At 40.0% G+C, this 26,610-nt stretch overlaps 1 protein-coding gene across 11 annotated transcripts in view; it reads right to left on the bottom strand.

Annotated features, from left to right (window-relative positions):
- CFAP206 (cilia and flagella associated protein 206) overlaps positions 1-26,610 on the bottom strand; it is a 58,647-nt gene that overhangs the window by 31,873 nt on the left and 164 nt on the right. For 2 of the 11 annotated variants that reach the window (XM_060283303.1, XM_060283305.1), the window contains exon 1: positions 550-675. In XM_060283303.1, coding sequence (XP_060139286.1) covers positions 550-656 — 107 coding nt within the window. In that variant the 5' untranslated portion in view covers positions 657-675. Of the gene's footprint in view, positions 1-361; positions 503-549; positions 676-1,830; positions 2,054-3,904; positions 5,670-20,356; positions 20,510-20,620; positions 20,861-22,906; positions 26,583-26,610 lie in introns of those variants that run through there. The other 9 variants (XM_060283308.1, XM_060283307.1, XM_060283306.1 and 6 more) reach the window with 9 other exon arrangements.

Below are 26,610 nucleotides of genomic sequence, written 5' to 3'. Positions count from 1 at the left end.
TTTGAAGCGGTTTCTCATGTGAAAAATATAGATTCGACTACTACCCTCTCCCCGGAGTTGTCGCGAGGACTTAATTCTATACATTTAGTGGTTAAAATAGTGCGTGGCAGAAGGTAAGCGCTTAAAACAGCAGCTCCTAACGAGCCCGTGCTCAAACGTTAGCCTTGCGTGTGCGCGTGCGCAAGCGCCCTCGGACGCCGGGCCCGGGCCGCTCACGACTCCCCTCAGTACCCGCCCGTGCTTGACTCTGGGAAGCCTAAACCCCCAAGTTCAGGCCGTCGGGGCGGTGCAAGCGGCGCCGAGCAGCGGTGAGCGGGCTCAGGCGCCATCGCATTACGGGTTAGAAGCCTGATCCGCGGACCTGGGTGCCTCCGGCCGGAAGTGACCGCTGTTTCCGTTCAGCGGCGGCGCCCAGAAAGGAGTCCTTACAGTTCAGCCTCAACCAGGCTGGGGATGCTCCAGCGGCCCAGGCTCTGTCCACGGCCCCACGCTCGCTTCCTCGCGGGGTACACCTCGGGCTCAAGGGCGCGGAGCCTCGAATGGGCTGACCTTGGCCGGAATGGAGAGCTGGAGCCGCGTCTACCCGATTCTTCCCCGGGGTCTTTGCGGGCGCCTTCTGGGCAGCTGGGCTCTCTAGGAGGCAGCGTTATAACCATGGAAACCGAACGCTAGGGCCCGAAGGGGGCGGGACCAGGATGTGGGTAGGGCCAAGGTGGGGAGGCGTGGGTGAGTCCAAGCTTGAGAGTCTTTCCCGGGAGGATGGACGAGAATAACTTTATAAAACAAAGACAAACAAATACAGAGATACCCAGGGACTTCCCTGTGGTGCAATGGTTAAGAATCCGCCTCCCAACGCAGGGGACACGGGTTCGATCCCTGGTCGAGGAAGATCCCACATGCCACGGAGCAACTAAGCCTGTGTGCCACAACTACTGAGCCTGCACTCTAGAGCCCATGTGCCACAACTACTGAGCCCGTGAGGCGCAACTACTGAAGCCCGTGTGCGCCTAGAGCCCATGCTCCGCAACAAGAGAAGCCACCGCAATGAGAAGCCCACGCACAGCAATGAAGAGTAGCCCCCGCTCACCGCAACTAGGGAAAGCCCGTGCGCAGCAATGAAGACCCAACACAGCCAAAAAAAAAAAAAAAAAACTACAGAGAGACCCAAATCCCAGGCAGAAGAAGGTAGGTTCACTACACCTCAGTGGGTTAAGGGTGTCAAACACAAGATCTCTTAAACAAGAGTATTAATTAACTTGGTAGCATGGAAACCTATGCAGCCTTTAAAAAAAGGGGATACAGTGGGGGAGGCGAGCAGATGCCAGTTCCTAGAGATGGGAAAACGGAAGGGTTGTATTCTTGAGAAATGCAGTGCATATAAAAGTATTGTTGCTGGAAATAATCAATAAACAATCCATAACAGGAACAGAAAAGAGTTTTAACTGAGGCCTACAGCCCTGGACACAGCCTTTCAGATAACTCTGAGGAATTGCTCCTGAAAAGCATGGTTTTCAACAGTTTTATATTTTGTCAGAACAAAGAATATCAAACAAGTCAGGGATGCATTCCTTCAAGGTTTCAAAAAAACAGATTAGCATGTACACAGCCAGTCAGTATGGCCTTGGCACCAGGAAGGAAGTCTTATCATTGAAGGAGTACCAGCATTGGCTGCCAGGGAAGGAGCTCTAATTTTAACACAGGGTCAATGCACTTTTCTTTAATGATTAAAGCAGAGGTACAGTGTATGTTTGATAGGCCACAAACCGGCTGTTTTAGTTAGCATAAAATTCAAGTTAAATTACGTATAAGCCAGGATGACTTTCCCCATACCTCAATATGTGAACATTTCTTCCATTAGTATCTAGTTTTTAAAAAAACAAAAGAAGGATCACAGTTTAATTTCATGTCCTCTTGTTCAAAGGAAGTCAGTAATAGGATAGCCCAAGATGCCAGAAGAGAAAACTGCACGTTCTAGAAGCACATACAACACATCGGAGTCTGGAGATGGAATAATGAGGTTTTGTCCTTTAACGGTAATGTTCGTTAGGTCCACCTACTGACATGAAAGTACGAAACAGCATTAAAATGATATTAGAAGCAGAGCATCAAACAATAAAGTTTTATTTTTAAAAAGGCTACTGCCAGTAATTTTTCTCAAATTGCAAATATACCAAATAAACTTTACTTAAGGACATTCACAAATTATTAGGAAATGAATCAACACAAAAAATACCCAAGTCATACTATAAAAGGATTATTTATCTTCCCCTTCTAGAAAATTTTTGTAGTATGTGGATGAAGCTTGTGCAAAAATAGATTTTTAGAGTAGCAAGATACATAATAGCAAAACACTGGAAATACAAACACCTGAGATTTAAGGAATGTTGATAAAGTAAAACATTAGGCAGGCATTTAAAATGTGAGTAAAAACCTGGTGTTTGTCTTATATTTTTAAAAAGCCAAATGCAAAATATATATACAGTATGACCTCAGCTATATTCATATACATAATATATAAAAAGTGTGTAAGTCAATTTACCAATATCCTTAGCCGTGTGTGGATCTAAGTTATTTATTTTATTTATTACTTTATTACTTATCTGAGTATGGGTTAGTTATTTTTATTCCTTTATACTTTTCTGAATTTCTAGATTTTCTATAATGAGTATATAGTCTTATGATCTATAAAACAAAATAGAGAAAAAAATGAGAGGACTAGCTATTCATAGAAACTGAGCCCCATTTGGAAACTGTAACTACATAAAGTAACACAACAAAAAAGAAAGTGATATAGCAAAATTTTAACAGCGGTTATATCTAGGCAATGAGAGCATGGCTGTTTTCTTCTTTATACTTTAAGATATCTACCAAAATGTGTTTCATGAGCATATATTATGTTAGAATATTAAATATTTTGGGGGACTCCCCTGGTGGTCCAGTGGTTAAGACTCCATGCTTCCACTGCAGGGGGCACGGGTTCAATCCCTGGTTGGGGAACTAAGATCCTGCAGGCTGCGTGGCATGGCCAAAAAAAACAAACAAGAAAAAAGAACATTAAATATTTTTTAAGCTGGTAAGAATAATTCCATCATGTTAGGTATAATTTTAAACTAATGGGCAAATCCTGGCACAAATACTTCCTGAGTGTGTCTGATACTGCTAGTTGCCTACCTAATATACAAGTTCTTCTCCCTTACCAACACTGATTGTGTTGTAAATGACAATGTTCTATTCTGAAAGAAAAAAAAAAGATAACAGCCCCCGCTTTCAGCTAGGGGTGACCTGTGACATGGTCCTGGCCAATGAGATGTAAGTGGAATCACTGGATGGAGAGGTAGAGAAAGGCCTTTCATATTTATGTCTATCTCCTTCCCTTTTCTTTGTACTTGAAATGAGAATGTACTGGCCGAAGTTCCAGCAGCCTTATCGTGAACATGAAGATGAGAACCACAGCTTAAGGGTGAGGAAACAAAAATCTAAAAAAGAGCCTGAGTTCCTGGTGATATCTCAGAGCAGCCATATCAGTCTTCTTGACTGCCTACCTCCAGACTTCCCATAACATCAGAGAAAATAAACCTCTCATTATTTAGGTTTTCTACTACATTCAGCCAAACTCAATCCCTAACTGCTACCTACAATAGGTGTGACTTTGGAAGTATTATTTAGCCTTTTGTGCTACATTGAATAATTGGCCCTAATTCTTCACTCCTCCTTGCACGCACACCCTTGTTATGGACTTATGTGGAGTATCCTTCCTTGCCCTTTGAGTTTAGCTATATGACTTGCTTTGGCCAATGGGATGTATGGAAGTGACAGTGTATCAAGTTCAGAGTCAAGGCCTTAAGAGACCCCACATTTCTCCTTTCCCTCTTGAGCTTGTGTCACTGTCATGAGAAGAACATACCCTGGCTAGCTCTTGGGTCCCAGGAGAAGAATGAGAGATATATGGAGCAGAATTGCCTGAACCAGTCTTTCAATGAGATGCAGAGCTGTCCAGATGGGCCCAACCTAGATCAGCCCAACTCCAGCCAACCTACAGATGTGTGAGAACAAATAAGCATTGTTTTAAACCACTGAGTTTTGGGGTAGCTTATTATACAATATTACTGTGATAATAGTTCATCTATAAACCTCTCAATGGTCCAAATTTCTCATTTATGAAACAAAGATAATAATAGCATCTACCTCATAGATTTGTTAGAATAAAATGAGGGAATCCTTATGAAGCACTTAGCATAGTGTCTGGCATAGCTTAAGGGATCAATACATTTAGATATGATTATTACCTTTAACACTATTGTTGACAAAATCAATATGAAAATGTATTTCACACTCCCATGACTTATTGGACTTCCAGTCTTTGTAGAACAAGTTTTTTCTAGTTTTAACATGGCAGCAATTTAAAAAGAAACATGGAGGAACTAGAGAGCCTCCAAAAAATGATAAGAAGAATCTTGTCAGAAAGAAATGGAAGGAGTTGGATATATTTACCTTAAGAAAAACATGGCCTGAGAACTAGTCTCAGTTTTGTTAGAAGAGAAAGAGGACTTTATGTTGTTTCAGAACACCAGAGTACAAATCTACAGACAGTAGTGGATCTAACTTAACATAAAACAAACAGAGTTGACCAGCTGTGATGGAAGTCATAGGAGAGAAAGTGAGCTCCATTTTACTGAATGCTTTTAACTCAAAGATAAATAGGATTATCTTCACGAAATGGCATAGACTTAATTCCTATGATTAAGTGACTTTAAGATGTCAGGGATCAGGGACTATCACACTTTTAAACAGGGGAATATATATGTGAGTGTGTGTGTGTGTGTGTGTATTTCCCTAAAGTCTTAAGAGCAAATGAGTTGAGCATTTTACCATGTTTACTAATTTTTGTTGAATGGTGGACGGTGTAAATGTTATCCTTGTTGACTGCCTGAATTTTGTTGTCTCCCTTCAAGGAGTGTTGAGCTTTGGGTTTTTTTAGGCAGCTAAGTTATTTCTGGATCATTTTGATTCCTTTGAAAACTGTGTTTCAGCTGTACTAGGAAGAGACTAGAGTAGCCTTCACTCCAGGGGCAATTTTGCCCCACTACTAAGTAATGACTGCTCAGAGGTTTTCACTGAGGACTTCCCATTCTGACTGGTCAGAGCTCAAATGTCTGCCCATCCTCTGTGATTTCTGGGAATCATTTAGCTTGCAACTCCCTGGTTATTCTTTGATGGGCTGTGTGGATTTTCAGTCGATGTATGCACAGCCAAACATTTAGCAAAGACTCAGATTTATGGAGCTGTGCTTTTTTTTAAAAAAAAACAAACAAACAAACAAAAAAAACTCTGCCCTTCAAATTCAGCTCCCTCAGCCTCTGAGAATGCTGGTCTCTGTCTCCTCAACTCAGCTAATCTCTAGTCTCTGTTTGGGTTTATTTTCCAAGTATTCTGGAAATTGCCTCCACAAAGAAAGTTAGGGAGGCATTCAACCTCATATGCTCCCTTTTTCTCAGGCATCATAGTCCTGTGCTGTCTGTCTTCCAATGTCTGAAAACAGTTGCTTTATATATTTTGTCCAGTTTTCTGGTTGTTTGTGGCAGGAAGTTCAGTTCAGTCCTTGTTATTCCATCATGGTCAGAAGTGGAACTGTGGATAATCTTGGAGAGATGATAATAGGAAACAGTCACCTAGGAGAGTAGAAAATTATGCTTAATAGAAATTTTCAGTTCATTGCTGAGAAGAATGGATATTCATCTGAAGGTTACGATCATGAATATAAAGCGAAAGCAATCTGCCAAGTTGAGTGACTTTCTTCAGACATTGCTGAGTAGCTCGGGGGCCGCCTGGGAAAAATAGATAGTTTTCCTAGTCCAGAATTGGAGTGTTGCCAGAATAGCTGTTACAATGATAGATCAGGACTTTTAAACCAGCCTCGATCAACAAAAGCAATTTAGCAGTTCTTTAGATATTGCAAAGACCTTACTAAGAAAGTTTCCATTTACTAAAAGAGATATATAATGAACATTTGCAAGAGTTTACCAAGTTATTTCACAGATAATAACAAATGAGTGGTTCCTTACAACAGCATCACAAGAGCGTGAACTATCGTTCATTGCATTCTACAAATTCAAGATTCAGAGAGCAAAAAAGACCAGCCTAAGATTACACAGCTACTAAGTCACAGGGCCATCTTAGTTCTACTGCTCAAATCTATTTTACATTTGGTAGTGTATATATCTCCACGCCACCCTCTCAATTCGTCCCAGCTTATGCTTCCCCCTCCCCGTGTCCTCACGTCCATTCTCTACGTCTGCGTCTTTATTCTTGTCCTGCCCCTAGGTTCTTCAGAACCATTTTTAAAATCAAATCTTCTTAAATAAATGGGCCAATGTTTAGGTTGTCTATTCTATTCCATTGGTCTATTGGGTGATCCCTAAACCAATACCACACTGTTTTAATTGAAATATTTGTATGATAAGGCTATGCGTCTGATAGGCATCATCCCCCTGCCTGATTCTTCCTCAGGAGTATCTTAGGTTATATAATCAGTTAACGATAGCCCCTGTTTATTGGCCCCTATGTTTTTTACTTCTTCACAATATGCTTGGACTATTAGCTCAAAGCCTGCCAGTGCCAAACTCAAATTCTTACACATCCAATTGCATTAAACAGAGCCCAAACAAGCATATTCTTTAGCCATTTAGAGCCTGCCTCTCACAAAACTGCAACTAGTATCTGCTAGCCATAGAAAAGACAAACATTGTAGCTATAAAAGACCCCAAACCATTGCTGCCTGTCTTAGCTCAGGCAGCTATAACAAAATACAGGCTGCGTGGCTTAAACAAAAGGCGTTTATTTCTCATATTTCTAGAGGCTGAGAAGTCCAAGATCAAGGTGCCAGCCTGGTCAGGTTCTGGCGAGAGCCCTCTTTCTGGTTTGCAGACATTCCTGGTGTCCACATATCGAGGGTGGAGAGGCAGCAAGCCCTTTGATGTCTCTTCTTATAAGGGCACTAATGCCATCATAGGAGCTCCACCCTCATGACCTTATCTGAACCTAATACCTCCCAAGGGCTCCGCTTCCCAGTACTATCATATTAGGTGTTAGGGCTTCAACGTAAGAATTTGTGGAGGACAAAACATTCAGTCCATAACACTGCCCTTTAGAACTCTCTGATCAGAGACGTCTCTCATTGCTGAAGGACATCATCTAGATCTGTAAGTCCCTCTCCGATTCCCCTCGGCCCATGACCTCCTTTGCCCTCATCCTCCTTCTATTCTTGGACTTTGCTCTTCCTTATGAATTTTAGGATCATCTTTTCATGTCCCAGAAAAAACTTATTGGGATAGTTATTGGAATTGTTTTGAATCTATAGATCTATTTGGGCAGCATGTTTAAATCATTTTATCCTTTAAATTTTCTATTACTGAACATAAAATGTCTCATACATTTTGGCCGTAACTCTCTTTCAGTAAAGTTTTAAGTTTTTATTCATAGAAGACTTGAACATCTTTTGTTATATTCTGATTGTTTGTGGCCAGTTATGTAAAATTACATTGGTTTTTGTGCGTTGATTTTTGCTAAACTCTTATTAATTCTACTAATAATTTATTTGTGGATTCTCGGCTTTTCTAAGTATGCAATGATATCATATGCCAAGAATGACTGTTTTATTTCTTCCTTTCTTATACATTTACTTATTTTTTTAAAATTTACTTTTTTTATTTTTGGCTGCGTTGGGTCTTCGTTGCTGTGCACGGGCTTTCTCTAGTTGTGATGAGCAGGGGCTACTCTTCCTTGCGGTGCATGGGCTTCTCATTTCAGGTCTTCTTTTGTTGTGGAACATGGTCTCTAGGCACGCGGGCTCAGTAGCTGTGGCTCACGGGCTCTAGAGTGCAGGCTCAGTAGTTGTGGCGCACAGGCTTAGTTGTTCCGCGGCACGTGGGATCTTCCCAGACCAGGGCTCGAACCCGCATCCCCCTGCATTGGCAGGCTGATTCTTAACCACTGTGCCACCAGGGATGCCCCCTACATTTACTTATGTTTTAATTAATATACTTTATTTAGAGCAGTTTTAGGTTGATAGCAAAATTGAAAGGAAGATACACAGATTTCCCAATTAGACTTTCTTTTTTAGAGAGGCATTAGGTTTACAGAAAAATGGAGCAGAAAGTTTAGAGAGTTCTCATATACCCCTCACTCCAACCCCCAGCTTCCCCTACGTCTTGCATTAGTGTGGTGTATTTGTTACAACAGATGAGCCCATACTGATACAATATTATTAACTAAAGTCCATGTTTGCATTAGGGTTCACTGTGTTGTGTATTCTACAGCTTTTGACAAATGGATAATAACATGTATCCACCATTACACTATCACGCAGAACAGTTTCACCGCCCTAAACCTCCCATGTACTCCACCTACTATGCCTCCCTCTCCCCTCCTCCAGCTCCTTCCTCTTATTCCCTCCCCCGGCCCCTGACAACTATTGATCTTTTTTTTCTGTCTCTCTAGGTTTACCTTTTCCAGAGTGTCATATAGTTGGAATCATATAGCATGTAGGCTTTTCTGACTGGCTTCTTTCACTTAACGATATGCATATAAGTTTCCTCCATCTCTTCTCCTGGCTTGATAGCTTGATTTCTTTTTAGCATTGAATAATGATGAAAGAAATGTTCACATATTGAGGTACAGGGAAAGTCATCCTGGCTTATACATAATTTAACTTGAATTTTATGCTAACGAAAACAGCCTGTTTGAGGCCTATCAAACAGACATTGTACATCTGCTTTAAAGAAAAGGGCACCTTGACTTGAAGTAAAGAATGTCCCTGTTAAAAATAAAGTTAAATGTCTCCCTTCCTTGGATGCCAATGATGGTACTCCTTTGATGATAAGACTTCTTTCCCAGGTGCCAAGGCCATACTGACTAGTTGTGTACATGCTGATCTGTTTTGCTGAAAACTTGAAGGAATCCATCTCTGACTTGTTTGATGTTCTTTATTCTGACAAGATATAAAACTATGGTGAAAACCATGCTTCTCCAGAGCAGTTCCTCAGGGATATCTGAGAGGCTGTCTTCCGGGCTATAGTCCTCAAATAAAACTCTTTTCTATTCCTATTACAGATTGTTTATTGATTATTTCCATGAACAACAATAATATTCCATTATCTGGATGTATCACAGTTTGCTTACCCATTCATCCATTGGAGGACATCTCGTTTGCTTCTGAGTTTTTGCAATTATGCATAAACCTGCTATAAACATTTGTGTGCAGATTTTGTGTAGATAAAAGTTTTCAACTCTTGCCCTTTTCTCATTGAAACGAACTTCACAGTGATAATTTTGGACAGGAGGACTGAGGAGCACTGCACAGTACTGGAACCAGAGGTGGCATGGCGACAAGTTCTTCAGGGGCATCCTCCTTCCCCAACAAATACATCTAAGTAGAAAGAGCAGCGAGCTATGCGAATGCAGCTTCTAGAGAAGTCCTCAGCTCCTTCCAGTATGTTGCTGCTCCCGCCAGTCCGATATAGAACATTCTGGGTACGGCCAGTGTAATAAGTCAGATAGTCCATAGGGTGTGCTGGGAAGGGACAGTTAAGACTGGTGTACAACAGAGAAAGACAAATATCATATGATATCACTTATGTGTGGAATCTAAAAAAATGATACAAATGAACTTATTTACAAAACAGAAATAGACCCACAGACATAGAAAACAAACTTATGGTTACCAAAGGGGAAGGGAGGGAGGGACAAATTAGGAGTTTGGGATTAGCAGATACACACTACTATATATAAAATAGGTTAAACAACAAGGACCTACTGTAGAGCACAGGGAACTACTCTCAGTATCTTGTAATAACCTATAATGGAAAAGAATCTGAAAAAGAACTGAATCACTTTGCCGTACACTTGAAATTAACACAACATTGTAAATTAACTATACTTCAATTAAAAAAAACTTTTTTAAACACTAAAAAAATAAAAAAGACTGGTCTACAGAGGCAAAAGTGGAATTGACAGACTAAGTAACCTCTCTGGTTTCCTCATTTTAGAAAACCGTAAGAGGAGGTGTATGAACGAGAGGAGCCTTAAGTAAACCCTCAGCCCTGTAATTCTGTTATTTTAAATCTACAGTGGCCTAGATTTGCTCCATCTGTGGACTTTCTCCAGCAGCACCCTGGAATAGAAAACTGTAGCAAAGCTCAAGCCGAGGTGGAGAAATGATAGGGGACGGTGTGTTGAGCTGACCAGGGTATAACTGAACTTATACCTGTGGGTGTCAGGAGGCCAACTTGGCAGAAAGACTGTTACTTCTGATATCGAGTGAGAGGAAACTGAGGTCTGTGGAGCCGAAATATCAAGAAGTGATGGGGGAGGGGAGGGATAAATTGGGAGATTGGGATTGACATATACACACTACTTTATATAAAATAGGTAACTAACAAGGACCTACTGTATAGCACAAGGAACTCTACTCAATACTGGGTAATGACCTATAGGGGAAAAGAATCTAAAAAAGAGTGGATATGTGTATATGTATAACTGACTCAGTCTGCTGTACAGCAGAAACGAACACAACATTGTAAATCAACTATACTCCAATAAAAATTAATTTAAAAAAAAAAGTGATGAAAGGTGAGTGGTGGGTCATCGGTGCTGTTACAGAAATTGTAGTCTAATGTTGGAAGGGTGGGAAGTCCAAATTTGTGATGCTCCCAGCATGTGTAAGTGAGGTGCTATTAAAGTCCTTCAATGATGGAATTGAGGGAATGTATACTGCCAAGTATCTGACTTTCATTCTCAGAAAGAACAATAATCAGATTGTGATCCTCAGAGGTAAGCATAGCTCCCAAGAAGGAAGAAATTCCCTCCTGCGGCATGAATGTCATCTTTCATACAAAAATCAATGCAAAAAAATCGATGCAAAGAACTGCTTCCAAATTCAGCCTCAATGATATACAATATGTGACAACTACTCAAATGACTTAAATGATCCCTATGTAGACCACAGGGCCACTTTTCTTACCTATATGCTAGGAAGCCACCTGCTGTCAAAATAGGATCCTACGGCTACAATTTCTTCCATTTTTTTCCAACTACATAACTGCATATGCTTAGCTCCAATAATCTAGACTAAGAATTTTATAGAATTTAAGAAGCCGACATAACTTTAAGTGAGAAGTAACCCACAGTACGCTCCTTGTCTCTTTTGCAAGTCAGATATAAGCATTTATATCCATTTGTTACACATTGCAATTCTCAAAGAAGTTTCTGTTACACAGGAATTAGTGAAGCGGTCTGTAATAACAAATGTCCCTGCCAATTTCCTTCTTAGTGTTTTTGGGAATACTACTCCTTCCCTGAAATTGTCTTTGCCTGTCCCAATGCTACCCAACCTGCAACCTCAGCTCAACTCTTACCTCCTCCATGAAGGTCCATGAAGCTGCGTTGACTTCTGCTCTATCCCCGAGGCACCCCTCTTCTTGGTACTTCATCACACATGCACTGCTTCATGGTGATATATACTAGGAAACTAACATTTACCATATGCCAGCACTTTGTTGCAAGCACTTTACCTTTATGAACTTATTTAGTTCTCATAGTAACCCTATCACTATCATAATCTGCATTTTGTAAAAGAGGAAACTGAGGCCTAGAGAGCTTAAAAAAAGACTTTGTCCAATATCATCAAGGTTATTAAGCAGTGAAGCCAAAATTAAACCCATGCATCTGCCTTTCCAACTTGTTTGTAAGCACCCAGAGGACAAGAACTATGTTGCAAAATTCTTTTGAGTTCTTATAGTGCTTAGCCTGGTGCTAGAATCTTAGGAGCTCATGTTTATAGTTTTACTACAGTTTACTAATCGTCCAGGAAATCAGAATACACAAGGAAGAGGATTGTTTGGTCCCATTAATCAGCCTGATATAAAACAAGTCTGGCAAGAGACTATAGTAATAATAGAGAACTTATACTGAGGCTGTACTATGAGCCTGGCACTGCGCTAAGTATTTTTATATATTAACACATTAAATCCTTTTAGTAAGTCATTTCAGAGAGGTACTATTATACATATTTTATGGGTGAGGAAACTGAAGCACAGAGAGATGAAGTAACTTACTTGAGGTCACACAGACTCCAGCCTAAGCCTAACCTATATGCTATCGTCTCACACTTACTGTAAAAGGATGTTTATCTGCAAAGGGATTTAGAAATTGTGGAGAACACACAGTGATGAAGATGGCCTTCCTTAGAGAACACGGACTCCTAATCCTGTAATCTCCCAGTAGGATTGCACAGGCCCTTGGGGATCCCTCCGGTTACTGCTGCCAGCACTGAGCTGGCCTCAGGGGGGCACTGCTCCCCTTTTAACACCTCAGCTTTTATACGCTTGCCTTTAAAACTGTGGCAATCTTGAAGCAAGGCTGGAACATTTAAACCAGAATCTACCAAAGTCCAGGGTAATAACACAAATAAAGAAATCATTAACAAAAAGTCCCATAATCTGGTTCCAAGGTGTGGCCTGCTCTCCAAGCTTTGAACAAAGTGGAGACTTGACTTTCCTTCCTGCTGTCCATCCTTGTGTCTACCACTCAAAAGCACTCAGCTGGCACCTTTCCTCTTCAAAGTCAGGCCCTTAGAGGGCTGGGTCCAGGAGGAGGTGGGACTTTCCCGTGGGGTGAGACATAATTCAGAATTCCTGTTTCCTTTATGAGGGCCTGCCTTTTCCACAGATGATGGACATTGGAGATGAAGGGGAGGTGCCTCCCCTTCAGCCACTCCTCCAGGAATGAGACCTGTTCTTAAGCCTCAGCAGACAGCATCCCAAATTGAATGTCTGTATAAGATATTTACTGATACGGTAGTAGATGGTCACACACTAACTCCTTTGGTCAGGATATCAAGAGATTAAAGGAATCCTCACACCGGGATGCCTGAGAGATTAGAGAAGCCAGCAAAATGAATGGAGTCTGGAAGGAACACAGCCGGACGAGCCAGTGTGCATGTGCAAATGCGCCCCCGAGCACGGACTAGGGGGCAGGGATGCACATTTTGTTTCCAGATACTGTAATTTGGGTTGCTAATAACCACCAGGAAGACTGCATGTGGAGACAAAACCGAGGACAGTACACTCGTGACCACTCCTGCTAATGCTGCCTCCAAACCTGCCAGGAGCCTGGCTACCTTGAGGAGAACCAGACCCATAACTGTAGATGCTCAAAAAGCTATTCGTTAATTTCACCAACTGCCTATGTAATGCTTTTATTTTTTTATTTATTTATAAATTTATTTATTTTTGGCTACATTGGATCTTCGTTGCTGTGCGCGGGCTTTCTCTAGTTGCGGTGAGCAGGGGCTACTCTTCGTTGTGGTACGCGGGCTTCTCATTGCGGTGGCTTCTCTTGTTGTGGAGCACGGGCTCTAGGCGCGCAGGCTCAGTAGTTGTGGCTCACAGACTCTAGGGCACAGGCTCAGTAGTTGTGGCGCATGGGCTTAGTTGCTCCGCGGCATGTGGGATCGTCCTGGACCAGGGCTCGAACCTGTGTCCCCTGCATTGGCAGGTGGATTCTTAACCACTGTACCACCAGAGAAGCCCTTATTTTTTTAAAAACCAACTATTTCTGAATCTGGCAACAATGCTTTACCTAGAAGATTTTTCTCTGGAGCTTACCTCCGGAATAAATTTGGTTATTTGCCTCTACAATCCACCCCATCTAGGTCAGAATAGATAGACAGATAGATAAATAGATAGACGTTCACCGTGGTCCAGAAATTCCTTCTACTATGGTGCACACCAGAAGTACAAGGCTCTGCAGGGTCAGTGGTTACTGACGAGAATAGATGGAATAGTTTCTTTTGCTTGAAAAGCATTTCCTTCCTGATCATGTAGAAATAATGTTATCCGTCATGTCTATTTTTTAGGTGCAACTGTTTTCTAAGAAAATCTTCTGTAGACACAGATATCTATGAGATCTTCACGTAAAGTAAAGGTCCGCAAATGACAGCTCGCAGGCCAACTCCATCCCCTGACCTGTTTATGTACTGCTTGCAAGCTAAGAAGGATTTTTATACTTTCTTAAACCGTTGAAAAAACAAAGAACAATAACATTTTGTGACGTGAAATTCAAGTGTCAGTGTCCGTAATAAAGTTTGACTGGGACACAGCCATGCTCATCCTAAGCACTGTCTAAGGCTGCTTTTGCTCCACAGCAACGGAGTTGAGTAGTTGCAACAGAGATGGTAGGACCTGCAAAGCCTAAATATTTCAGAAACAGAAAAAGTTCAGCAGTTCCTGACGTAGTGTAACAGGCACTCTTACTTTGATGCATAAACTACATCTTCATTCTTTTTCAGATCATCTCAGTGGCCTTATTTTACAGATGAAGAAATGAGAGGCCCAAAAAGGTTATTAACAGAATGATGCAGAGCCTGAACTAAGACATTTGGCCAGATTGTTTAAGCCCTCTAAATCTTAGTTGCATCACTTATCAAAAAACAGCATTGACCTCATACAGCGGTGGTGGAGGTAGAAGGGAATAATGCATATATGGGGTTTAGCACAGCGTCTGCCATAAGTGCTTACTAAACACTAAACAGCTATTTTTATTAGCTAATAATATCATTATTACTATTAAAACTCAGATCTTCTGATTCAGCCTAGTACCTTTTTCACTACCATAAACTATACTCCCCTCAAAAAAAAAAAAAAAGAAAAAAAGCAATAGGTTATATAATCATTGGTTTTAAAATGTTTCTGGTGTTTTATCGAGACTTGAGATAGTTTCACTCACTCCCCAGACATCTGATCCACTCATATCCTCAAGTTTCTACCAAGGTGACATCATAGCGGCCACAGATGGTCTTTGGGGAGATGAATAGCACTTACTCAGGAAGATCTACAATCATTTTACCTCTTCTGATCTGTAAAAGGAAGAGAATGCTTGTTCTATATAACTGAAAGCTCAAAGGAGATAAGAAATATGAAGGCGCTTTGAAAAGTGAAATGTCTTTGCAGTAAAATTATACATCTATGAAGTCTTCTGCAAAAGTAGACAATTCCTAAGATCATTATCCATTCATTGGCCATCAGGAGGCTTGTCATCTTGTGATCTATGACCTAAATATAATGCTTAGGTTCTCTTTATTCCTTGATTCGGAGAGCAGCAAGCAGTACCCAGCTCAGAACTTTGGAGAGGGTGTCAGTGATGGAAGAAGAGAGAAAGTGGTCAGCAGAGGGAAGTGAACAGATCAGGGATCTCCTGAAGCTTCCTGCCGTCTATGTACCTAAGCCTTACTCACCTACTCACCATGTGTCTCTCTCCTAAGGACCCTCTTTACCTCCATCAATCTGCCTTCCTTCTTCCTCATCTTTCTTTCTCCTCTTGTTTTCCCTGTTTCTTTCTTCTATCTCTTTTCTCCCACTCCATCCTGCCTCTCCTTCTTTCTCACTTTGTCTGGAGAATGTTATTTATCCTTAGTTCTTATAGGATAAAACGCTTCTATTCCATGTTCTTAATGTTATATTATTCTCCCACTCATGTAAATTGTTGTTCTTATTACTTGAGAAGAAAAAATTAAATAAATAGGACTTCACTGTTTGCAAATGTGTCATTCTGTTAATCCCTGGGTCTTCTCAAAACCCCGTTAGAAAACAGTGTTCTGAGTTACAAAAGTGAAAAATGATAGCAAAAGCTTTCACTCTTTTTTTTTCTAAATAGGAAAGTGTCTCTTGACAACAAAAGAGTTTCCTGCATTGTGAACTTGGAGGATCACCTGGTTGCTTTAGCTCTTTATCTTTACCGGGGACATCTTTCTCTGATCCGTTTTGAAGATGTTCATAATCATGCTATTGCCTAGCAAATAAATTCCAGTTCTCTAGCATGGTGTTCGAGAGCCTCCGTGGTTAACCCTGACCTCTCTCCAGTCTTATTTCTCACAACCCACACTTTATGGACCATATTAGATGACATTGTCCTGTCTCTGCCTTTCCTCCTAAACTTCTCTCTGTTTGGATTAGCCAGCTTCTCACCAAATCTGCCAACTGAGATTGGACTGGTCCTTCAAGGCCCAGATCAAAACTAGCCATTACATTTCTCTGAACTCCTGCACCCCTTTGTTAATGCCTCCATTGGGGTACTCCCCAGATTTGGAACTGCATTTTTCTTATCATTGTTTATGAACCCATCCTCTCCCACTACTGCCCGATATATCTCTGTAGTCCCTATGAACTTACACAACAGGTTTTCCATGAGTGCTTAATGAATGACCAAACCTATCACCTCCAGCCTAGAGTTCCTATCTAAGATCTGAAAAAATTCTGATTAAAATTTTTTTTCCTTTATATTTCCATTCCATTTAGGAGTCAAATCCTTATTTAATACCAGATTGTATCTTAGCATTTCTGACATGATGTCTGATATGCCACTGCCAGGTGCTTCTCTACCTAAAATCCTAGCTCTGGGAAAAATAAAAATATCTGCTATAGGCCCTTATTCAAGTGCCTGTAATCACAGAAGGGCTGGGCAAACATGACTGTGAATCTGAGGCTGACCTTTAGGACGGCTTTAGGCTTGGTAAAACTATTACATGACCTCAAAGCTGGCTTTACTTTTAGATTCCAGTAAGCCAGAAAACACTCTGAATTATTTATTTCTCTGTAATGGGTCTTAAAATGTGATGTTAACATCCTGGAAAAAATTACATTTGAATCTGTTTATAATTGAAAGAGAATATGGTTGATCATATTTCTTGGAAGTGCCCCTCTCTACAAAGAAAGTAAGAATAGGTTATACAATCATTTATTTTTAAATGTTATCGGTGCTTTATTAAGACTCAAGACATCTGATCCACTAATGTCCTCAGGTTTCTGCGAAGGTGACATCATAATGACCACAGACGGTCCTTTGGGAGACGGATATCATTTACTCAGGAAAAAAAGGCAGTATATTTTTGGTTCAGATTTCTTAGCAACATAAGAAATTAACTTTGTTAAAATCAAAAGTCATTCTCTCAAAAATCTACTGCTTCTTTTTTCTCTTTTCAAGTTCAGCAATTTCCTTTCAAACCCAGCCTTTTTCATGTTTCCTTTTGAAGACTGTTACAACCTATCCTTATGACCTTTTATAAACAATTCTTTTTTTCTCTTACAGGCTCTTTATATTTAAATAGAAATAAATGTATATGGTGGCAGAAATACTACATTGAGTTCATAGAAAATAGGGAGCAGTGAAGCAAGGTAGGTGGCCTTGGTCCTAGGATTACAGAGGATGTGATGTGTCCGTGGTGGAGGACAAGGACATTGTCACCTTTCCTGTCTTCTCAATCACCTTCTCTCTCTGCAGAAAACCTGAGTGTCCCTGACAGCTCCCCTAGTGGTACTAAGTAGGAATGCAAGCATTCTTAAATCAGGGTCCTTAATGCCATCCTTTGAGATGAAATGGGGGTTAAGTAGTATTCAATAATATTCCTCAAGCTGAGTTCCTGGTCTCTCAGAAGGAATGACTCATAGGTTAAATCTTTAGAAATAGGCTTATGAGTAAAAGCTGGCTGATTTGTTATTCACTAAAAACCATGCCCAAAGTCTTCTCCTCTTCAACACCCGTACCCCTCCCTGACCCTCCTCAGTGCTTGCCCCACTCCTAGCACAAGAAAATAGCTAAATGCACATTTAAGCTTTATCATAGTCTGAGGGGCATTTTTGGTGAAAACCATATATTTGAAGTAATTTAGATACTCATCTTAGACAGTTTGCCAAAGATTTAAAACACTAAACTATTCCTCCTAGGTGCTTTTTATTAATGAAGTAGACTGAGGTTTGCGAGGCTGGGCTGGTCAGTTTCTCAGAGGCACTCTGCCTGTAATTGCTGTAGTTTTACACCAGGTAGTGGGGCCAGATACAGAACACAGGTTCCTGGGTTTCTTATTCTTAATGTAGAGATTCTGGAACCTTCTCAGTTCCTAATGAACTTAGTGTCTCAATAATTCTTCATGGCATTCCCTAGGCCAAAAGAAGTGCCTAACTATCTGGACCTAGGCTAAATCAAGTACCTAATAGGTCTAAACAACTAATAGTAGTAGTTTGTGTGGTGTCACTGTGTTTTCCTTGAAATTTAAAAATATCCTGCTTCACCCCTAGTGAGTTTGCTACAGCGCCTGGGGCAACTTGGCACACAGTTTGGGAATACAGTCTTAATGCTTTAGGGCATTTAGCAATTAACCCAATTCCAGTTCCTGTATGGTTTCCTTATGAAAAATAACCAAATAAAAATTGCCATGATTTCACTTCTCTCTAGATAATAAGACAGTGACATGTATCCACATGGATAGATCTCAAAAACATTATGTTAGGTGAAAATAGGCAAGTTGCAGAATAATGTATACAAAATAGTAGTATCTATTTAAAGTTTATATGTTATTTATGAATACAAGTGTGTAGTAAAATCAGGACTGGAAGGATGCACACTCATTTAGGAGACTGGTTATTTCTAAGGAGGAAAGGGAATGGGATTGAAAGAAGAACAAAGAAGACTCAGATTTTATTTGTAATATTTTACATGTGCTATTAAATATATAAGGCAAACATGACTGTGGCATGAATGTGGCATATAAAGCAAACTATGGATTGAATGTGCTCCCCCAAATTCACATTTTGGAATCCTAATCCACAAGGTGATGGTGTTAGGAGGTGGGGCCTTTGACAGGTAATTAGGTCAAAAGGATGGAGCCCTCATGAATAAAATTAGTGCCTTTATAACAGAGAGACATAAGAGTTTGCTTCCTCTCTCTGCTCTCTGCCATGTGAGAATACAATGAGAAGATAGCCATCTACAAGCCAGGAAGTAGGCTTTCATCAGATACCAGATCTGCTGGTACCTTGATCTTGGACTTCCCAGCCTCCAGAACTATGAGAAATAAATGTTTGTTGTTTAAGCCACCCAGACTATGAAAATTTGTTATAGCACCTTGAGCTGATTAAAACAATGACCAAATGTTGATATTTGTTAATTCTGGATAGTGGACCATATAGGTGTTTCTTATATGATTCTCTGTACTTTTCTGTATCAAAACAAAACAAACCAAACACACACACAAATCAGAAAGTACTGAGCAAGAATTAAAAGAGGTAGATCAAGTATTATTTTTCTAGAAAATCTATGATCAACTCTTATCTTTAGCTATTTAATTTAGTTTTGGATCATAAAATAATTCTGAATCTTTTCTGAGGGTCAAAATAACCATGTGATACTTATTGACTCTATTGTATTAAAAAAACCCAGCAGCTGTGCTTTATAAATCAGCTGTTTGCTACTCCTAATAAGTTGTAGCTTTTGCTACTAATTAGTTCCAACAGACAGGCAGATTTCCATTCAAATTTAACACATTATTGGGTTTAAAAACAGACCATATCTTGTTAATTTTTTTAAAATTTCAGTATCTTAGGACTTCCCTGATGGTGCAGTGGTTAAGAATACGCCTGCCAATGCAGCAGACACAGGTTTGAGCCCTGGTCTGGGAAGATCCCACATGCTGCAGAGCAACTAAGCCCGTGCGCCACAACTACTGAGCCCAAGTGCCACAACTACTGAAGCCCAAGCGCCTAGAGCCCATGCTCCGCAACAAGAGAAGCCACCACAATGAGAAGCCTGTGCACCGCAAGGAAGAGTAGCCCCTGCTAGCTGCAACTAGAGAAAGCCTGCGTGCAGCAACGAAGACCCAACACAGCCAAAAATAAATAAACAAAATTTTAAAATTTCAGTATCATATATAATAGAGGTTCAATAAATGTCTTTGGAATCAGTAAAACTAACCTATCCTTTTCTCAGCATTAAAAAAAATTTTTTTTAACAACGAGGAAAAAAACATTTAGGCAACATTATGTAGGAGTTTTATAATATGGCTTGTAATTTTTATTATTTTTAAACATTATATTAATTGTTACTATAACATATTCATATGGTTCAAAATTAAAAGGTTTAAATTGATGTACAATGAAAGCTAAGGCTCCATTCAACACTTGATCCCCAGCCACTCAATTCTCTCCTAAACAGGCAACCAGAATGACCAGATTTTTGTATATGTCTAGAAAAGAGGTATTTTATACATACACAAGCAAACACATAATAACATATCCGTACTCATGGCTCTATGTACCATCTAGAGCTGACATTGATTAAACAGTCATTTGGATGTCTAACAGATGTTTCAAATTCAACATGTTCAAACTGAATTCCTGCTCTTTTCCCCCCAGAAAGCTTCCCCTGCAGCTTTCCCATCCAGTCCATCACGACCCCAGCCTTCGGGCTGCTCAGTCGTCCCTAATCCCTCTCTTTTACAGCCACATCCAGTCTGTCAGGAAAGCCTACTCACTGCTTTGAAAATGTTTCCAGAATCTGGCCTCTTGCCACCACCTCCTCTGCTGTCTCCCAGGTGGCAGCTAACGGCCCCTCTCGGCGGGATCACTGCCCTCCAGGGCTCCCGATGCTCTTGCTGCCTCCATCCGGCTCTCCCACGGCCTAGTCTCTACAGAGCACAAGAGGAATCCGTTTACACTGTAAGCCATAAAATGCCACACTGTACCTCCAAACCCTGCATGGTTCCCTGTTCATGCAGAATAAAAGGCAACCTCCTTACAAGGCCCTGCGTGGACCAGCCTCCCGTCATCTTCTGAACCTTTTCCTCCTCTTCTTTCCAGCTCACTCTGCCCAGTCTCTCTGCTGCTCCCAGCGCACAGCAGACACAGTCCTGACTTAGGGCCTTTTCCTCACTCTTCTCATAGATCCTCTCCACAGACCCCCTCACCTCCTTCAAGTCTCTTCAAATTTTGCCTTCTAAGGCCCAACTTGACCACGCTGTTTGTAACAATGCACGTTATCTTCTTCCCCTCCCCCAGCCCCCACCCCGATCTCCCACGCTCTGCTCTATTTTTACCCATAGAACTTACCAGTTTCGGATATACTATATTATGTTCACATTTGTCATTTACTGATGGTCCCCTTTAACAGATTGTAAGCTCCACTACGGTTGAGATCTTTGTCTGTTTTGCTATGGACACATCCCAAGTGTGGAGTGTGATGCCTGACACATAGCAGATGCTCAAAGATATTTGTTGAACAGGTGAATGTATACATAGATGTATACTATGCATATCATTAGAACCTTGACTTTTCACTTAATGACATATACATTCATTCGACAAATATATCTTGGAGTCTAGGAAGATTTTATCAGCACATACACTTTTTTCTCCTTTTTTATGGAAGCTTATTATTTCATTGGAATTGCAGCACTGGAAAGATGTACCATAATTTACATAACCAGTTCTATTGTTTCTAGTCTTTTGTTTTTACAGATAATACTGTAATGACAATCTGGTCCATATATTATTTTACATGTATAAGAGTATCTGTAGGATAAATTCCTGGAAGTGGAATTGCTGGGTCAAAGGGTATATGCTTTTTAATTATAATAGGTATTGCCAAATTGAATTCCATAGAACTTGTACTAATTTATGTTCCCTCCAGCCATGTACGAGAGTGTTTGTTTTCTCACACTTTTACCAGCAAAGTTTTATAATTTCTTATCTTTGCTAGTCTGATAGGTAGAAAATGAATTTTTAATGAAGTTTTAATTTGCATTCCTCTTATTTTGAGTGATTGGAACATTTCTTCATAGGTTTAAATGATGTTTGATTCTTTTTCTAGTTTCTAGTTATATTTTTCATCTATTTTTCTATTGGATTGTTGACCCATTCCTTATTGATTCCTAGAAGTTATCTATATAGTAGAGAAATTAGCCCTTTGCCTAAATAGGAAATGGAAATATTTTTCTCTTGTTTGTGGTTTGTCTTTTGACACTGCTTATGATTTTTGGCCTAGCAGATTTTTAAAAAGTTTTTAACGAAGTTGAATTTATCATTTTTATTAATACTTCTTTCTTCTGGGCTTTATGACAAACATAAAAGGCTATCCTCAATCTGATTTATTTAAACATTCTCAAATGACTTCTAATATTTTTGCAGTTTTGCTTTTACTTTTAAACCTTTGGTCCACCTAGAATATATTTTGACGAATTGTAAGATAGGATTCAATCATCTCTGCCCTCAATGACTATCTAGTTACCTCCAAACCATTATTTAAATAAGGCATCTTTTCTTTACTATTTCAAGATGCCATTTTTGTCTTATGTTAAATTAATAAGTGACATTAAAGAGATTTGAAATTGAATGTTCCATATTTTGGAACAGCACCCCTAAGTCTTCCCTATACCTTTACATTTTATTCTTAAATTGTATTCTGTGCCATTGATTCTTGTGTCTGTTCATGCCCCAGGACTACTTTTTCAGTTTCTAATGGCATAGAGTGAAACGGCTAGTGCCCCATCATTGCGTTTATTGTCAGAATATCCCTAAAAATTCTTGCTGCTTATTTTTACACCTGAAATTTATTTTTTTAAATATCTTTATTGGAGTATAATTGCTTTACAATGTTGTGTTAGTTTCTGCTGTACAACAAAGTGAATCAGCTATATGTATACATATATCCCTCCACCTGAAATTTAGAATCAGCTTGTCTACTACCTCTCAAACAATGCCAAGACCAAGGTCAAAAACAACAGTAACAACAGCAACCCTGAAGTATTTCGGTGGGTTCCGATTAAATTCACACTCTCCAATTCCAATCCTAGCTATTACCATTACTGTACTGAAATCATTGAAAAAGTCTTTTCCTGTTTTGTCTCTGAGCTAATTCTTGCTGGACTTCTGGTTGCAGGAGCACGCATAGTTTCATCTTTATGGCTGCCCTGGGCTGTTGTCCTAGGCTCTGAGCCCCACGACCCTTATATCCCTTTATTTGTTTTTTTCATGCTATAGCATAATTTAAAGCAGTTTGTTCAAAATCATAATTATAAGGGACTTACCTTAATACGCCTTTTATTAACTTCTTTTACATAGAAGTTTTATAATCCTGAAACTGTCTTGCAGTCATTCCAATTCAAGTCTGTATGTTGTGATTCTGACCTTTAAACTTGTAAGCATACCTTCCACTTGAGTTCTTAAAAGATTCAGACACACGGCCGGTTTCTATGCACCCACTCAGGTGAAGTACATATTCTATCTTGCAGCTTTCTGTTCCTTAGCAAAGTGCTTAACACCTGTAGTCAATAAACATACTCCACAGGGTGCAAGAGAAAAAAGGAACTGAATAAAACAACTTTAAAATAAATGTCAGCAGGCCTCTCATAAGATTAAATTTTAAAGCTAAAATAAAGTTCTACTCACCACTGACTAAATATACTTTAAAATCTACAAGCAGTAGACTACAATTCACATCCACGTGTGTATATATATATATATATATCCATAAAATACTGAAGAAATAAAAATTAATAAAATTGGTACATTCTAAAAATTAGAATCAGTGGCTATAGGATCTGCATGAAAAATGCAGAGCCATATATGACTTGTGATCTCATTTCTGTAGGGATGAAAAATAAAAATAACTAACAGTTACCAAATACTACTTGTTTGTCAAGAAGTCTTTTCAGGCAATCAGTCTCATGTTGATGACTGAAAGAGGCAAAGAAAAGGCCTGGAGATGAGACCCAAGGAGTGACCTGGTCACACCCTTCTAGAGGGTCATTCTCCCTGAGCAGCTTGCCTAAATTCCTCAGCAATAGAACAGGGGGGTTTATTCCCACAACGCGCCCATTACTTGGGGGATGCTCCCTGGCCAAAGTCCACTGAGTGTATCTGCGAGACCAGAGAGTATGAAGCCAGACCATGACTCTGGACTCCCTGGAATGGGTGACAGCAGTTGTAGCATTGTCTTTTGTGTCTTCCTGAGGCCTCTGACAAAGAGGCTGGAATTTCCTTGTATTCCAGAAAACTCAGAGATGGTATTTTGTCAGGTAGGAAGCTGTTGGCCTGAACTGACAGGGGAAACAACCATCTACTAACAACCTCTAGAAGAACAAAACCATATGAGAACTAGGAAAATGTATCTTCGAAATTGTAGAATCCACTTTGCTGAAAACAGAATTGAAATGAAGCTGCTCCTTCACAAATGTGGACAGGACTGAGCACAAAGCAAGAATACCAGCAGGCTACTGATGGCAGATATTACTGCCTTGGCAGTACAACATGACATGAGTTAGAAAATGATCTGTGAGCCCATTATTGCTTCTTCTCCAGCCCTCGACAGTGTTATAATGCATGTACTCACTATCCTTCTACCCACTTAGCTGACTTCTCTAAGAGTAAGGACCACCACCTATCTCATGTACCAAGAACCTGAGCATCTAACATGGCACCTGGTATACAGTAGGTTGCTTCCTACTGCATGTTGAATAAACAAAATCAATAATTCATATCCCATACATCTCTATGATTTCTAGAGATGTAGATTCTTTAGAACAGATTGTAGAGCTTCTAGAGATATGTAGATTTCTAGCTGAAATGCATAACTCTATGGATACATTCTATTATGTAATTAACTCATAATCCTTCAAATGGACCAATAATAGAAATAGCTTTCCTTGGGAATACTGAGTGGGGGGAGAGGGGTGGGAAATACTTATGCACAGAGTGATATGTCAAGAATACTACCTGGTCCTGGAGTTTGTTATGGGTCCTCAGCAGAGAGAGTCCAGTGGATCTTAAAGTCCAGTGGTAGGAAATAGACAGCCAAAGCAGATGGAAAGAGTGCTATGAGAAATAGGAAATATCACATATGGTTAAAAGTAAGGAAAGGCAGATCGCTAAACTTGAATCCTTGCTAATTTTAAGACCTAACATGCAGTTGCTATGTAGAAAAGGATAATTTGAACCTCATTCAATTCAATATTAAAGTGTTTCTATTTAGAACTAACTAGAGTAAAACCATTTGTTTTCAATCCTGCTAGTTGGAATCAGATGGTAATGCGTTGAATGCGTCTGCACTTTTCAAATGGAGTGAGGATGCAGAATACCCAACCTCGATGTGCTTGAATTTTTTTTTTTTTTTTAATGTTAAACCCCACTTTACTAGAGTTAGTTTCTGGACACATTAACTCATTTTTTTTAGAGAAGAGGGACAATGAATCTCAGCTTGCTTACAAGCTAGGAGATCACTTTGAATTCTGCATTTCTTAACTGCAAACAGATATAGCACTTGTAACAGGTTATAAATAAACTGGTTTTCAAGCACAGAGCCAGCCCCAACAGTAATAGTACACTATTTAAAAAGACCTAAGGCAATGAATTCCATTTCCAGTGGAAAAAAGGAATCATATGGTCTTGGACAAACAATTCTGATGGTTTACTTAACAGTCACTTAGTAGTTCTTCCTTGTTCGTAGAACTTTATGATTTTTTTGAGGAGTGAAGCATTCAGCTTTAGTGGATAAATCCTTGTTAGGCTAAGACGGTCATTATCATATCCCTCTTTGCCATGAATTGTCTTATGAATGGTCATATCAATCTGTTTTGGCCAATGAGTAATTAGGGGAAGGCTGTTATTGTGCTTATGAGAATGATATTTTTCTCTGAAAAAAGATAAATATGCATTAGGAAAATGACCATTTGGGCTCTTTTTCTGCTTCCTCCTTGTTTTGTGAGAATATGATACTTGGCTGCTGTGAGGCAGGAGCTGAATGAACGCAGGTGAAGCACCCAAGCATGGCCTGGCTTCCAATAACTGGACAGCAAAAGGCAACGGTTTCTTCTTTCTTCTTCTGAGTGATCTCAGCCAAGCAGAAAGGAGAGCTTATTAGAGGCAGCAGAATGTCAAAACCCTCTGTTCTGTAAACAAACGTGTTTTGTCAAATAGTGTCTACATGATGTCAGTGAAAAAAAGGCCCCCAAAGCTAGAATATGCAGGCTATAAATAGGTCAAATGGAATCAAGGTTAGAGACAGTACCAGAGTGCCTTCTTTGTCACATAAAGGTCCAGTGATTACTAAATAGCCCGACCCCTGTGCTTTGTGACTGCTCTGGGGGTGAGGTAGCTTCTCCATCTCTCCTAGGGATGCTAGGCACCCGTTTCCCAGCCCACAGGTCTCCTGTCTCTAAAAACAAGGTTCTTTTCTTGGTGGAATGACTTCTATAAAATTTAACTACAGTAATTTCTTAGGGTCCTCAAATTAAGTTCCCAGATGGCCTCCAGGAATTAACATAGCTTCCTAAATATCAGAAACCATGGGAGCTGCATAGACTCCTACTGTACAGGAAGCCTCTAAGACAACTAAGAAAAATGCACTTTAAGCTCTTTGTTTGTTTGTTTTTGGCCGCGCCTCGCAGCTTACGGGATCTTAGTTCCCTGACCAGGGATCGAACCCAGGCCCCAGCAGTGAAAGCGCCGAGTTCTAACCACTGGACCGCCAGGGAATTCCCTAAGCTCTTTTAAAAGTAACTTTCCAAAATGGTTACAATTTTAATAACTTGCATGGGGCTTAGTATCTAAGATCTAGAGTGGCTTTTCTAGGTATTGTACTCAGTAATTGGTACCAGGAGAGTTACTAAGTGTTCTCAAGACAAGTTGTACTAAAAACTGGTTCACTCAGGGAATCTTTCTTTTTGAAAATAGCGTGACTTAGTCTCAATCAGATTTTGTTAGAAAATGTAAGTGTCCCACTGAGATTTCAAAG

This window comes from Globicephala melas, chromosome 14 (genome assembly GCF_963455315.2).
Source record: "Globicephala melas chromosome 14, mGloMel1.2, whole genome shotgun sequence".
NCBI lineage: Eukaryota > Metazoa > Chordata > Mammalia > Artiodactyla > Delphinidae > Globicephala > Globicephala melas.
This window is presented reverse-complemented; position numbering and strand designations above follow the sequence as displayed.